The sequence below is a fragment of the Nuphar pumila genome, chromosome 13 (assembly GCF_984573655.1).
Source record: "Nuphar pumila chromosome 13, dmNupPumi1.hap1.1, whole genome shotgun sequence".
Lineage (NCBI taxonomy): Eukaryota > Viridiplantae > Streptophyta > Magnoliopsida > Nymphaeales > Nymphaeaceae > Nuphar > Nuphar pumila.
The window spans coordinates 80,804,190-80,819,372 of NC_143261.1; the positions used below are offsets into that span (position 1 = coordinate 80,804,190).

Here is a 15,183-nt window from a genome sequence, read left to right on the forward strand (position 1 = left end):
GTCTTCGAAAAATTAGGGTTAGTTTTTTTTTTTTTTCGGGTTTTCTCCTTCGTCTCTGGTTCGTGGTTGATGGAGATGAGTCTGGAGCAGACGTTGCAGGAGGGGAAGCTCCTCCGCCAAGTGAACGCCTTTGTCGTCGCCCACCTCCGAGACCACAACCTCAACCAGGCGAGTCTCCCCATCGCTACCTCTCTCTCTCTCTCCCTTCGCTAGAAACCGAAACCCCCTAATTCTTCTTCTTCTCGATCTCTTGCAGGCTGCCACCGCCGTCGCTACCGCGACGATGACTCCGCTGGACGTGGAGATCACTCCCAATAAGCTCCTCGATCTCGTCTCCAAGGTTCGCGTTTTCAGGTCTCACCGACGGAGAGCATGGATTCTAGGGATTTGTTTGAGTCTGTTTTTTTTTTTCTTGTTTGGTTTCGGGTTCCTGATGTGAACATTTTGAATGTTTTGTAGGGTCTTCAGGTGGAGAGGGACGAATTATCGAAGGGGATTTCTCCTGCATCTTTGGTGGACCCTGCGGCCGCGATCTCTGCCAGTTATGGATCCGCACCGGCTCCTCCGAGAAATTTTCTTGATTTTAGGTCTGGATATGGTGATTTCTTTACTCCCAATCGATGGTGTTTTTTGGTTTTGACGGTCTACCTTTTTTCTGTATGATGGATGTTTTTTTTTTTGTTCATGAAAACTCAATCTCTGATATTGGATTATGATACTCCTGTGTTCTGTACTTGTTCTTCCCATTTATCTGGATGTACAAACGCTAATATTAATGATGGTGATGAACTGATGAAGTAGTATGCAAAAAACAAAAATGTTGGTTGTTCTAGTATGTCAAGATGATATATATTTTTTTCTTAAATTATTTTTTATAGTCAACTATGGGTTTCTCCCTGTAGGATTTGAACTAGAAGCAGAAATGAGATAATATATCAAGTGTCCAGCTAAACTTGTTTGCAGTGATAAAATATTAGTATATTACTGACAGAAGCAATTGCCTATGTGCTGTATTTCGGTGATGACTTGCAATTGTCATTGCCAGAAAGTGGGGTAAACTTATGTCATCAGTTATTATCCAGTTTCTGCAAGATATTTAGTTCGAACCTTCATAAAATTCTCTTTCCAAACAGATTTGCGAAACTTTCTCTCAATTTTGTCGATAATATTGGATTTTAGTAAAGCGATAATGATGTCAGTTTCATTTACCATCACTGTAGTGGTCCTTGTAAAGTTCAATTGTCTGACTTTGTAGTGATGCTTTGGATTCTTTCCCTCCACTGTTTGCTTGATACTAATCCAACTAGAATGAAGAAACACAGGAGAATATGATATTTTTATTTGAATAAATATCTATTGATTTTATTAGGTTAAGATTTTTTTTATTACTAAAAATTGGAGCTTAGCTTTAGAAATTTCAATAAATCTTGGTGGATACATCCACTCTGCTCTTAGATCTCTTTAGCTAACAAGGTTTTTTCTAATGAAAGCCTCAGTTCTTCTTCACAATGGGGGGAGGGGGTGATCATAATGGCCTGTTATGTGTCATTTCTCATTATCTACTTTGTCTATTCTAGTTTCGAACTACTTAAGTCTCTTGTTGATCATAACTGCTTCTGAAAGGGAAAGTCGTAATCACATTTAATATAGATTATCGAGTTAGTTATTTAAAGAATATCTTGGTAGTGATCTATTGCTTGAGGATGTTCATTTGGTGGTCTTGCTGTGTTTTCTGCTTAAATAAGCCATCATTGATAGTATTTTCTATTGATGATTTGTTGTGCGTAGCTTGTCCACTAATCAGATGCTTTCCTGCTAGAATAAGTTTTTGGATGGTAGCATAAAATTAAGAATGGTAGTATGTCGGTTTGCCATCAAGTTTTTAAATGTCCGTGCATCTTTTCTACTTTTATGTCCCTATCTTTTTATGCATGATTACATGATGAGTTTGTTGCTGAATCTGAACCCACTACCAAAATCTACCTTCACATTATTCCTAATAAATATCTTACTGTAAATTACTTACATAATTTGCTATGCTAAATCAGTGCTGCGCTGGATACAAAAGGTTCTTCAAAGAGCTTCCCAAAGCATGAAACTAGACATGTTTCAGAGCATAAGGTACACACATGAAAGCAAACACATGTTTATTTGGGTTTTTATTAAACCATGTGATGCTTGGTGTGGCTTCTTGATGTATATTTTTTTTAATAATGAACTTTGATGTCTTTCTTGAAGCTGTTGCTTATTTTTGTCTGGCTTTTGTTTATGGTCTGATTTTTTTAAATGATCTTATTTGTTCAATTTTTGAGCACTATAGTGTTATATGATTATAATATAAACAGCTCTACTGTAGCTTTACTGCAACCAGTTCATTTTAAGTTGGCTTTTGTTTCATAGCTTTGTTAAGCATGCAATATCATCCAGTCTCATTTAGTTTTTTTCCTCTTTAATGCAATATTGTTTCTAGTGCTTATTGATAAGTAGGATTGTTGGTGTTTGTTCTGAATCTTACCATATTTTATATTTGTTGCATATTGTAGAATGTTGCAAGGTGTGCAAGGTTTAGTCCTGATGGGCGGTTTTTCGCAACTGGAAGTGCAGACACATCAATTAAGCTCTTTGAGGTCAGTGACTTTCTTGAGGAGGAAATCTTTTGGTTGCTTTTGTCTCTCTAATAAGTGCTTCTTTCGTGCCATAGGTTTCAAAGGTCAAGCAGATGATGCTGCCAGATTCAAGTTCAAGGGATGGTCCTGTTCGCCCAGTTATACGGACATTTTATGATCACTTGCAAGTACTTTCTATGAAATCCTGGGGTGGCTTCTTGTTGGGTAGGATTAGAAAGTGAAAATGATTTCTAACTTTGTGATCCATGTTTTTGTGCTCCTGATTTGTGATAATAGAAAGCTTGTGCATATATTTATTGATTACTGAATGAACTCAAATCTTGTTACTTGTAACCTTCTGCTATTATGTCAAGTATTGAGCAAGGCCCCATGATCGTGTAGGCTTATGTGATTTTAGAATTGCCCATGACTTTTTTGTGCAACTTGCTTTTCCTGATAAAGTTGTATTACCATGAGGCTTGGAGAAAAGACTGGCAATGCTTACTAGTCTGGTTTGGTTTTGGACTGAATATGAACATGAAGGGACAATAAATAATGAGAAGATCTACATGGAATTATTTTATCTGATTGCCAATACTTATTTAACATGGAAGACAATCAATTTCTGCGGGATAAAGAGCAGGGATACACTATCAAAGAGTCTTAAAGATTGTTTTAGATTCTAGGCATTAGGAGTTTCACTGTTGATGTTATGAAAAAAGGGCCAGGTAGACGAGTGGCTTTTTGACTGGTATTTTTGTGACCGAAGGGAAGGAAGGAATGACTTCCTCTCTCCTGGCCTTTTGACTGGAATTTTTGGAGGTTGTTGGGTCGTCAATAATTCTGTTTTGTTGTGAAGCTTTTGGGAAGTAATCTTGGTTAAACTTGGTTTTGAAGATGGCCCATGCATGAAGAGGTGGTCCATCTATTCCTCCCTGTTATTGGCTTATTGCTGTTGGCAGGCAACAGGTTTGATAGGCCTTGGAGACAGGTGATTCTTTATAGTGATTGCACTTGGGTGTTGTACTGGATGTGGACATTGTTTCCTCCCCATTTATTAGTGTATGGGCCTTTGGCTTGTTAGGCATGCTGACAGAAACAGATATTTTCTTGGCTGCTTCCAGTAATGGGGCATTAAATAATAAGATGTAAAAAAGGGGGTACTTAAAGTGGGTGAGTGCATACCCTCTTTTTGTGAGCCAAAACCCGTATTGTGTCCTTTTGATTGGTGAACTTTCTTTTCTTCCACAACTTTGCCCCAAGCATCGGGTGTTGAATCTTAGTGGTATTGTAGTATATCTCATTAGATTGGCAAGTTTGCTGTTATAGCTTGCTAGTGAAGGTTCTTGGTCAGATCATCAAATATATTAATAAGTAGTTCTGGTGTTTAGAGGAAACCAGTCACATCTTGTCAGTATCACCTTTTTCAGTCATATTGGCTTCTTGTTGATAGTACTTACTTGTGTGCATGGTTGGTGAAAAATTAGAATGAATAGTGAAAGAAAATGTGAACCTGGAAAATGATAGGGATATGATATTTTTTCTACTTCTATTTTCAGTATAAAGTTAAAGAAGATTTCTTTTGCAGATAGAACTGGAAGATTGCTTATTAGAAGTAAGAAGACAAATTTCTAGCTGCATAAGTTTGTCTGGAACTGATGTCAAGCTAGAATACCTTCTAACTTCTTTTCTCTCGTAAGAAAAACATTCACCAGAATTACAATTACATGTTCTTTTATACTCATGTTTTCTCTGGAAATATCAATGGCATTTTAGTTTTTATTTATTTACTTATTGAACTTTTTGATCATGTTTCTTGGATGATTGTTTATAACTTTATCAATTCTCCATGCCAATATTAGAAAATTCTCCCTGATTGCCAATCATTATGATGCACTATCCCATCCAGCTTATGGTTCATATACGCTGCATGCTTGCTATGATATTTGTTTAATTCCCTTGTGAGTTTTATCTGTAGTCTGATGTATTAGGAAGATCAATATAATATCTCTCTTGGTTGCCTAATCTTCGTTACTGTTACTGCAGCCTATCAATGACTTGGATTTTCATCCTCAAACTACAGTGTTGATATCTGGGGCAAAGGATCACACAATAAAGTATTTCCCTGCTTCCTTTCACTGGTGTTTTTCTTTGCTCATTAGTTGCATCATTTGAGATAAATCTCAAGTGCTAAGAGTTGATTTTCAGGTTCTTTGATTTTTCAAAAACAGTGGCAAAGAGAGCCTTCAGGGTTATTCAGGTTCAATGTCTTCATGTTTGGATTTTGGTTAGTTGGGCTTCTATGCAGCAGATAACTATATTTAACATGATTCTAATTATTTTCTTTGGCATTCTTCTAATAATATGGATGCAGGACACCCATAATGTGCGTTCTGTATCATTTCATCCTTCTGGGGATTTTCTTTTGGCAGGTAATTAGATTCTCCATTGCATTGCATTGTTATAATTCATTTGTTGAGACAGTATTTGTCAATCTCATATTTACTTCGGTTGATGGTGAAAATGGGAATGCATTGCAAGCCTCATGGCTGAATATCTGTGTGGATATGCAATATCAAATGGAAAAACAAAAAAATTAAAAAAAAAAAAATTAAAAAATTAAAAAGTAAAAAATTTTAAAAATTTAAAAATTTAAAAATGAAAAAATAAAAAAATAAAAAATAAAAAATAAAATAATTAAAAAGTTAAAAAGTTAAAAAAAGTAAAAAAGTAAAAAAGTTAAAAAATTTAAAAATTTAAAAATTAAAAAATTAAAAAATCAAAGCACAATATACTCTGGCGATTTATTTTGCTTATTTTTGCATTAGATTGACAATCCTCTGTTTCAAATATCTGTGATGTTTTAAATATCGAAACATTTTCTGTGAAAATTTCTGCAATCTATATTTTCAAATATCACCTGATTTGAATTTATCATGATATATCTGGATATTATCATGACATGACCACAAGGTTATCCAAAAATTGTCCTAAAAACATGGACTACTGAACAAATCATATTTTTACATTTATTTTCTTATTTTTTTAAAATCTGCTATTATATTAACAAAGAAAATTTAAATTTGAGGTTGGGGATATTTCCTTGCCTACAATTTTCTGAGAATGAAGTTCGTGGCATACATACTATGTCACAGGGATTCGGCTAACCAGGTGCCGCATCCGCGTCGATGCGATGCGACGCGGGTGCGGCACCTGGTGCGGTCAATCCGATATGTAAAAAAAAAAGAAAACTCCATCGAGGGAGGCTCGCCTGAAGAAGAAGAAGAAGAAGAAGAAGAAGAAGAAGAAGAAGAAGAAGAAGAAGAAGAAGAAGAAGAAGAAGAAGAAGAAGAAGAGAGGCGAGAGGGAGCTCACCTGAAAGGGGGCCATCGCATCGCTGGCACGTGGGGCTTGCTGGACTTGGGGTTTGCCGGCGTCAGGTGGCCGGAAAACGAATGGGAGAGAGGGAGCCTGCGGCGGGGGGAGAAGGCGAGCGAGGAGAGAGAGTGAGCAGCGTGGGGAGGGTTTCTCGAATAGAAACCCTACCCTGCGTGCTTATTTAAATCACACAGCGATTGTTTTATCGGGTTTGAATCTGGGTCGGATCTGAATCTGACCCGGGTCCGATTTTTTTTGCAGCACCCCCCGCACCCATGTTTTTTTAAAGTGCCGCATCCCCACACTCGCACCCGCACCCGTGTGATATAGCATACATACAATAGATAATTGAAACCATGATTATTGAATTGTCAACTGGGAATTAGAAATTGTCACATGCATTTCTCTTGTGAATGAAGCAAATTGGAAGGTTTAACTTGTTTATTTATTTATTCCTGTGTGTTTTAGTTTGTGCCATACATACAATGGATAAATGGAAACTATGATGATTGAATTGTCAACTGGGGACTAGAACTTGTCACAAATGCATTTCTCTTGTCAGTAAAGCAAATTGAAGGTTTAACTTGTTTATTTATTTATTTATTCCTATGCAGTTTTAAAACTCAAAGTTTGTTGTTATTTTGAGAACTTTAAGCTGAAGGAGGGTGGTGACAAGGTGTTATCTCGTGTAACTGTATACAGTACATAACTTGTTAAAATGTAATCTGTAATATATATATATATTATTTAATATTATTATATTTTCTTTTATTATTTTTCTTTATTTTCTTTTTTAGCATCTAGTTCAATAGAAACTAGATATTTGATGCAAATAGCTGTTTGACTGTAGTCCAACAGCTATAATAAATGCTGTTGGACTACAGTCCAACAACTATAATAATAAATGCTGTTGGACTGTAGTCCAACAGCTATATTAAGAGACGTTGGAATCCAACGTCTCTTTTGGAGAGCTCAAAATGAGCTCTCCTCTCTCCCACTTTTTTGTATATATAGGGGTGAACCCCTTCAATGTAAATAACCATGCTTCTTAAGCATTTTGTTCATGAATAAAGTATTATTTATTTTTCAAGTGTTCTTCCTTTTATACCCTTTCAAGGGTCATGCTTGTAGTGTCTCCAATAGACACTTGTTTGTGAGTTATTTGTGCATTTGTTGAAGACCACCATTTCATTACATGGTATCAGAGCTACGAAATCCTTAGATCTTGAAGTGCTTCCGCCTCGATTTCCGTGCCACATTTACAAAAGGTGTTTCATCGCCTTGTCCTTGGCTCAAGAAGATTTGTTTGAAGAAAGGCGAACTTGTGCTACAAAAAAATTTGGTTTTGTATCCTCTCTTATTCTTTTGTCTACTCTTTTCCTTTTCTTTTTATTTTTCTCTCTCTCTCTCCTCCTATTTATTCCTCTCTTACCTTTGTAAAAGATGGATGACAATGATAAGATCACCATCATTCCTATGAAGCTAAATGATACTAACTATGTAATGTGGGCTTCGATTATGAAGCACCACATTTGGGGAAAAGGTTTATGGGGTATAGTGGATGGTTTCGATTGGGAACCTAAACTATCTCTTACCAAGAAAGAGGGTGATAAAGAGGTTCCTCTAACGGAAGAAGAGAAGAGTAAGGCGTTAGCCACTTATGAAAAGAAATGGAAAGAATGGAGGATAGGGCATGCAAAAATTATGTCATGGCTCATTTATAGCATAGACATTAAAAAATGCTCTAGTCTAGCTAAGTTTGAGCATGCCGATAAGGCTTGAGAATACCTCAAAAACATGTATTCCCTTAAAGATATTGCACATGTATGCAATTTACAAGATAAAGTTCGGACAATGACTCAAAAAGATAAAACTATTCGAGAATATTATAATGAGTTGTCTGAACTTTGGGAAGAGTTGGCTCTTCTTGAGCCCAAATGGCATTGTGCCGAAGACATCGAGCTTCGCCAAAAGCAACTCGATATGGAACATTTCTATCAATTTGTGAATGGTCTAAGGCCGGAGTTTGAATCCACCAAATCGGCCCTTTTATATCGTGGAAAAATTCCTTCTATTGTTGATACTATAGAAGAGCTCACTATGGAGGAAAATAGACTTAGAAAAAGTACTCCAAAAGTTGATGATGACTCCGTTTTAGCTGTATCTAGATCGGGGAATCATACTCGTACTTACAAGCCGCCTCATTTTGGAAGGTAAAACGGCGACTTTGATAAAAGAAAAGTTATTTGTCATCATTGTCATGAACCGGGGCACTATAGGCCTCAATGTCCAAAGTTAAAAAGAAGAGAAGAAAAAATAGTTGCATCTGTTGAATCTGAGTCAAAAGATCAAGATGCACCTGTGTCTATGGCTCAACTGATGGAAATCCTTCAACCTCTTCTCAAAGGGGTATCCTCCTCAACCGAAGCCTCAACTGGAGCGGCAGTTGCATCTTTCTCCAGTCCAGGTAACTTTCCTTGGCTTTTAGATTCTGGTGCTTCTTTTCATATGACCCCAAATGTTAATAGTCTATCCGAATCTCTTAAAAATAACTCAAGTGTGTCAAAGGTTTTTACAGCCGATGGCACATCTCTCGAAGTAAAAGGAATAGGATGTTTTGAAAATCTTCAAAAATCTAAAAGATTTTTTATCCCAGAAGTTAGATATATCCCTAAACTTAATTTGAATCTCTTATCTGTCTCGCAAATATCTGATTATGGATGTAATATCTCCTTCTCTTCTCATGGTTGTTGGGTACATGATCGCCAGTCAGGGAAGCTGATTGGGGAAGGCCATAGAGAAGGAGGACTTTATTACATGGATTTTTTGGAATTACCCAAGAATGCATTTTGTTATAATATTCAGAAATTAGAATTGGATTTATGGCACAAAAGACTTGGCCATCCTCATATGTCTAAAATTCAATATTTTCCAAGTTTGGAAAAATTTTGTAATTCTGAAAATTTTTCTTGTAAAGACTGCATTCTTGGCAAAATGAAAAGGTTACCATTTCTTAGTAGAATTTTTGTTTCTTCACGACCACTTGAGTTAATACATTCGGATGTTTGGGGCCCCGCACCAGTAATTTCTAAAGGTGGTTATACATATTATGTCATTTTTGTTGATGACTTTTCTAGACATACTTGGATTTATTTTCTTAAACATAAATCTGATGTCTTTGCTAACTTCCAAATATTTCATAAAATGGTTAAAAATAAGTTTCAAAATGATATTTCTATTTTTCGCACTGATTCAGGGGGAGAATTTATGTCCAACGAATTCAAAGACTATCTCAATTTACATGGTATTACACATCAAAGATCATGTCCACACACTCCACAACAGAATGGCCTAGCCGAACGCAAACATCGGCACATTATGGAAACTATTAGGACATTGCTAATTGCAAATCAAGTTCCAAAAAGTTTTTGGGCTGAAGCGGTCCTAACTGCCACCTACCTCATTAATAGGATGCCATCTTCCTCATTAAAGAATACAACTCCAATAGAAAAGCTTGTTAACTTAACTCCAGATTATTCTAGATTAAGAGTCTTTGGATGCAAATGTTTTGTTTTCACCAACAGAAATGACAAACTCTCTTCTCGTGCAATCCCATGTGCCTTTTTAGGATATGCTGATAATAAAAAAGGCTACAGGTGTTTCGATTTTCAAAATGACAAATTATATGTGTCAAGAAATGTATCTTTTTTGGAAAAAGAAAGCTTCTTTGAATTTGAAAAATCTAAGGATGTCACTGAATACTCGTTTTTAATTGATCCAATTTCAAAATCCAATGAATGTGATGTTGGATGTGACATTGACAATGATCAAAGTCCTATTGCTGTTGAAAATGATGATAATGAAGAGCAAATCCATAGGGATGTTAGTCTACAATATTCAAGACGTAGAGAGCAAAATCTTCCATGTGCATTACAAAAATACTCTGAAGTCTCACCTAGAAGAACGTCTAGAATCTCTAAACCTCCATAAAAATTTGTGTCTTATGAATCTTTTTCACCCACGTATAGGGCCGCAATTACATTAATACAATCATATGTTGAACCATCATCCTATTCTCAAGCAAAAAATCATATAGAATGGATAGAAGCCATGAAAATAGAATTGGATGCACTAGAAAAGGCCAATACTTGGACGATACAAGATATTCCTCCGGGTAAGAAACCTATAGGTTGTAGGTGGGTATACAAAGTCAAAACCAAAAGTGATGGGACCCTGGAAAGATATAAGGCCCGTTTAGTAGCAAAAGGATATGCCCAAGAGTATGACATCGATTATGAAGAAACATTTGCTCCTGTGGCCCGTATGACCACTATTAGAACTTTAATAGCCTTGGCCTCCATTAGAACATGGCCTATCTTTCAATTAGATGTCAAAAATGCTTTCCTGAATGAGAATCTCGTTGAAGAAGTATACATGGAAGCCCCACCTGGTATTAGTATCCCTAAGGGTAAAGCTCTTCGTCTAGAAAAAGCTCTTTATGGTCTTAAACAAGCTCCAAAAGCCTGGTATGATCGATTTAGTCATGTTATGCTTGATATTGGTTTTCAACCTTGTTTAACTGACACTGCTTTATTTGTTAAGAAATCTGATGTAGGCATCATTATTCTTTTTCTCTATGTGGACGATATGATCATCACCGGAGGCGACAAACAGTGAGTTGCAAATATCAAATCTCTTCTTAAAACTCACTTTGAAATGACTGACTTAGGTTTATTAAGATATTTTTTAGGCATTGAAGTTGCTTATTCCCCTTGGGGGTATTTGATATCTCAATCTAAATTTGCTCTTGATATCGTTTCCAGGTCTGGAATTACAGATGATAAGAAAGTAGACACTCCAGAAGTTGTCAATGTTAAAATGAAAATTGATGATGGAGAACTTCTTGATGATCCTACTCCTTATAGACAGCTTGTTGGAGCTCTTTCTTATCTTTCCATTACTAGGCCAGATATAACTCATGCGGTTCATACAGTCAGTCAGTTTCAGCATGCTCCCACCTCCGTGCACATGGGAGCGATTTTGCGTATTATTAGATACTTAAAATCCTCTCTTTCACGAGGACTCTTCTTGTCTGCTTTATCTTCATTAAATTTAATTGCATATACTGATGTTGACTGGGGAGGTGATCCCAATAATAGACACTCAACTACTGGTTTTTGTGTGTTCCTAGGTGAAACCTTAATTTCGTGGAGGTGCAAGAAGCTGCAGAAAGTCTCTCTTTCCTCCACCGAAGCTGAATACAGAGCCATGACAACTACCACTATGGAGGTTGTTTGGCTCAGACGATTGCTAGCGGATATGGGAGCTAAAGCAACGCAAGCTTTAAAGATGTGTTGTGACAACAAAAGTGCGATCTACATTGCAAGCAACCGGACATTCCATGAACGCACTAAACACATTGAGATGGACTGTCACTATGTCAGAGAGGAATACTTACATGGAACCATTGATCTGCCATATGTTACATTAGAATATCAATTAGCAGACTTCTTCACCAAGCCTCTCGCTGCTCCCAGATTTCACTTCCTCTTAGACAAACTTTCGCTCATTGTACCGTAAGTTTGAGGGGGAGTGTTAAAATGTAATCTGTAATATATATATATATATATATATTATTTAATATTATTATATTTTCTTTTATTATTTTTCTTTATTTTCTTTTTTAGCATCTAGTTCAATAGAAACTAGATATTTGATCCAGTCAAGTTCCTGTTGGAACTTGACTGTGCAAATAGCTGTTGGACTGTAGTCCAACAGCTATAACGTCTCTTTTGGAGAGCTCAAAATGAGCTCTCCTCTCTCCCACTTTTTTGTATATATAGGGGTGAACCCCTTCAATGTAAATAACCATGCTTCTTAAGCATTTTGTTCATGAATAAAGTATTATTTATTTTTCAAGTGTTCTTCCTTTTATACCCTTTCAAGGGTCATGCTTGTAGTGTCTCCAATAGACACTTGTTTGTGAGTTATTTGTGCATTTGTTGAAGACCACCATTTCATTACATAACTAAGCAGAATAATTTTGTGCCTTTGGTGGCTTATCATCTTTACTAGTGCTTTATTTTCATATTCTTTTGAAAGGCTGAATTTAGGTTTTAGTTGCTTCAGAAATATGTGCTCTTTCTGGAACCTCCTGCCTACACAGCGCCATGTATTATCAGAATTGCTCTCTCCATCTTTCTTTTTGCCAACTATCAGATTGGATGATGCTGATTTTTTATGCCATTGACAGAAGCTAATCTTTATTGTACTGAAATGTTTTCTCATGGCTAATGCTATGTAGTCGATCAGCATGTTTAGGAATAGTTATCTGACTTTCTGTTCCTATATTAACAATAACAGGTCTTCATAAGATTCCTTGTCAGGCCATTCCGTGCTGATATGGCTATACTTTTGCAGGCACCGATCACCACATCGCTCATTTGTATGACATCAACACTTTCCAATGTTATTTGACAGCAAATGCCCAAGATATAGATTCTATTGCTGCTATCAATCAGGCAAGTTATTTCGATAAAAGCAAGATGAATAATGATCTTGTTCTTTATCCTTAAAGCTATTCTGATAAACCGTCACTCTTATGACTTATGCTTTCTGCACAAATTGAAATTCATACTCAGTTCCATTGCTTTTGAGACTGTAGGTGCGGTACTCGTCTAATGGTGGAATGTATGTGACAGCTTCAAAAGATGGCTGTGTTCGAATATGGGATGGTGTAACTGCTCAATGTGTACGTTCAATTGTAGGTGCACATGGTTCAGCAGAGGCCACAAGTGTTAATTTCACCAAGGACCAAAGGCAAGTTGAATCTTAAGAATGTTTAATTTAAATATCTCCTTAGATTTTGGACTAGTTTTCGAACTATAGATTAGCTTGGCAAATTATGCATTCTTAGTCCTTGGGCAGTACTAAAAACATTATAGGTTTGGTATTTGTTTTAGTCGGTTGTGTTTTATATGCTTGTCACCTAACTTCCAAAATTTAAATTACTAGGTTTGTCCTTTCATGCGGGAAGGACTCCACAGTCAAGTTGTGGGAAGTTGGCACTGGCAGACTTGTCAAGCAATACATTGGAGCAACACATACACAGCTGCGTTGCCAGGTTCCAAAAATAAAATTTGTTTTCTATTGATGGGAATTATCTTCTTTATTTTCATGATTTTGATTAATATATGTGGACAGTGATAATAACTGTGGTGGTTTTCCTTGCTTCCATCTGCCTTAACTTTGGGCGGTGCACTGAATGTGCATAGGCATTTTATCTTTCAGAACCAAATGTCACCCTTTTCTAACCTATAGTAGGCTGGAGACTGGACATTTTAAGCATCAGATCCTTTCAAGTTGGATAATTTTAAAAGATAGCAAGCTACGTACATGCACCAACAATTCAGTGCAATGGCCCAGCCTTTTGGGTTATTGAGGCCAGAACGTGGCCCATTTTTGCTCTCAGCTAGTTTGTTTTTCGACACAAGCCACTGGAAGGGATGAGTTTCTCTTGGCAGGCAATAAACTAGGGGATTTTGTATCCAAGAATGTATCCTGGGACATATCAATGTATTGTCCTAACATCATGACTTGGGTGTCTGCTTGTTGCTTGCTTTGGGGTAAAAACGAGTAACTCTTTCTTTATGTCTAGCTTTGATCAATCGATAGTCAGTTTATAATTTTTTGAGGAAGAACTCTTTTATGGCACAGATTTAACATTCCTAGCAATTTGAGAAACTTTTGATGTGGGCGTGATACTAAAACTGAAGCCCTTTTCTTCGCAGGCTGTTTTTAATGAAACAGAGGAGTTTGTTTTGTCAATTGATGAGCCAAATAATGAGGTCAGTGCCCTGTCCATCCATCTTGCTGGAAATGCAGAATGCATATTAGTAATATGACAACTCATTAGGTTAACATCATCAAATTCTTGCGTGCCTCTCTTTTGTCATTGACTTCAAGGACATGAATCAAAATGGACTTGCTTAGACCTTTTAAGCCCCTGTTCTGATCACTGTTATCTAAATTTTGGTACGACCATAGTTGAGTTGCAGATTGTTATATGAGATGCTCACTAAATTCTGGTATGACTAAATTGAGTTGCAGATTGTTATATGGGATGCTCTAACTTCTGAGAAAGTGGCAAGATGGCCATCTAACCACATTGGTGCCCCACGGTGGCTAGATCATTCACCAACAGAGGCAGCCTTTGTTTCATGTGGGACTGACAGATCGGTTCGGTTCTGGAAAGAAATCCTGTGAAAGGCAGTTCATCTGAGTTGCACCATTTTTTTTCTTTTCCTCCTGTTTTGTGTAACAGAAAATGTCAAAAGATGGATTTTCTTTTTTTTCAACAAATCTTTTTTTGTAGCATTCAAATACCTTGAGTTTTTTGCATTTTTGAGAACTTAAAAGGGTAAGGGTTTGTGTGATTGACACCAGAATTCGGTATCATTTGGTAAAATCTCATTGCTTGCTTTCTTTAATTAGATTTGATATTTTAGGTGGATTTATCACACTTCATTTATCCTGGTGCATGTTTTTGGTGCAAATTTAAACATTAAAATATATTTTAAATGAGGGAAAAATGGATGTTCAGATTTTATAAAGATGTAACTGTTAAGAAAGGATAAATATTGGCTACTGTTTTCAGTATGCACAAGCTAGTTGGAAAATCAAAGGTGCAGGTTGTATCCACTCAATCTGACCTCATAGATGTGTTCAACATGTTATGTTTGCTAGGTAACACAACTTTAATCATATTTTTCGAATGTAAAAATGTGTTTTTTTTATTAATTAAAGTTTGGCACATTGTGGGCTGTTGATTTTTGAAGCCCTTGAAAAAAACCTGCTTACGTGTTGCAAATACATGACCTGAGACCTATTTTCTACTAAATAAACTATGTAGATCACATCTATAAGATTAGATCCACACCAAAAAAGTGGTGTTTTTAAGTAGATTGTATGTACAAAGGGATTTAGCAAATATTTATCCATTAAAAAAGTAAAATTTTGCATCCTAACTGCTAGATGTGAAGCACAATTTCCACAATGTAAACCTTCAATCCATCCGTAGGGTCTGATCTACTTGAAAATTCCCAAATAGATGTTCTACTGAGAATGTAAATGAGTCCCATTTGGTTTGGTTGGAGATAATAGTAATCTGACATAATTAGATATGATACAATCAGGATTT

At 36.4% G+C, this 15,183-nt stretch overlaps 1 protein-coding gene across 1 annotated transcript; it reads left to right on the forward strand.

Annotated features, from left to right (window-relative positions):
• Window positions 1–61: 61 nt before the first annotated feature.
• On the forward strand, window positions 62–14,389 carry LOC149818865 (Transducin/WD40 repeat-like superfamily protein). The gene is made up of 14 exons (XM_089984875.1): window positions 62–168; window positions 257–340; window positions 460–587; window positions 2,049–2,121; window positions 2,544–2,627; window positions 2,702–2,794; window positions 4,653–4,723; window positions 4,815–4,866; window positions 4,981–5,038; window positions 12,405–12,505; window positions 12,649–12,803; window positions 12,999–13,107; window positions 13,775–13,831; window positions 14,094–14,389. The coding sequence occupies exons 1-14, from the start codon at window positions 70–72 to the stop codon at window positions 14,247–14,249; spliced, it is 1,320 nt and encodes a 439-aa protein (XP_089841001.1). The 5' UTR covers window positions 62–69; the 3' UTR covers window positions 14,250–14,389.
• Window positions 14,390–15,183: the final 794 nt, after the last annotated feature.

Bases quoted from the DNA above. Each gene is read 5' to 3' on its own strand.
- LOC149818865 (XM_089984875.1), top strand. From the start codon at position 70: ATGGAGATGAGTCTGGAGCAGACGTTGCAGGAGGGGAAGCTCCTCCGC. The intron at 2,795-4,652 runs GTACTTTCTATG...CTGTTACTGCAG, and splicing joins CATTTTATGATCACTTGCAA to CCTATCAATGACTTGGATTT. The intron at 13,108-13,774 runs GTTCCAAAAATA...TTTTCTTCGCAG, and splicing joins ATACACAGCTGCGTTGCCAG to GCTGTTTTTAATGAAACAGA.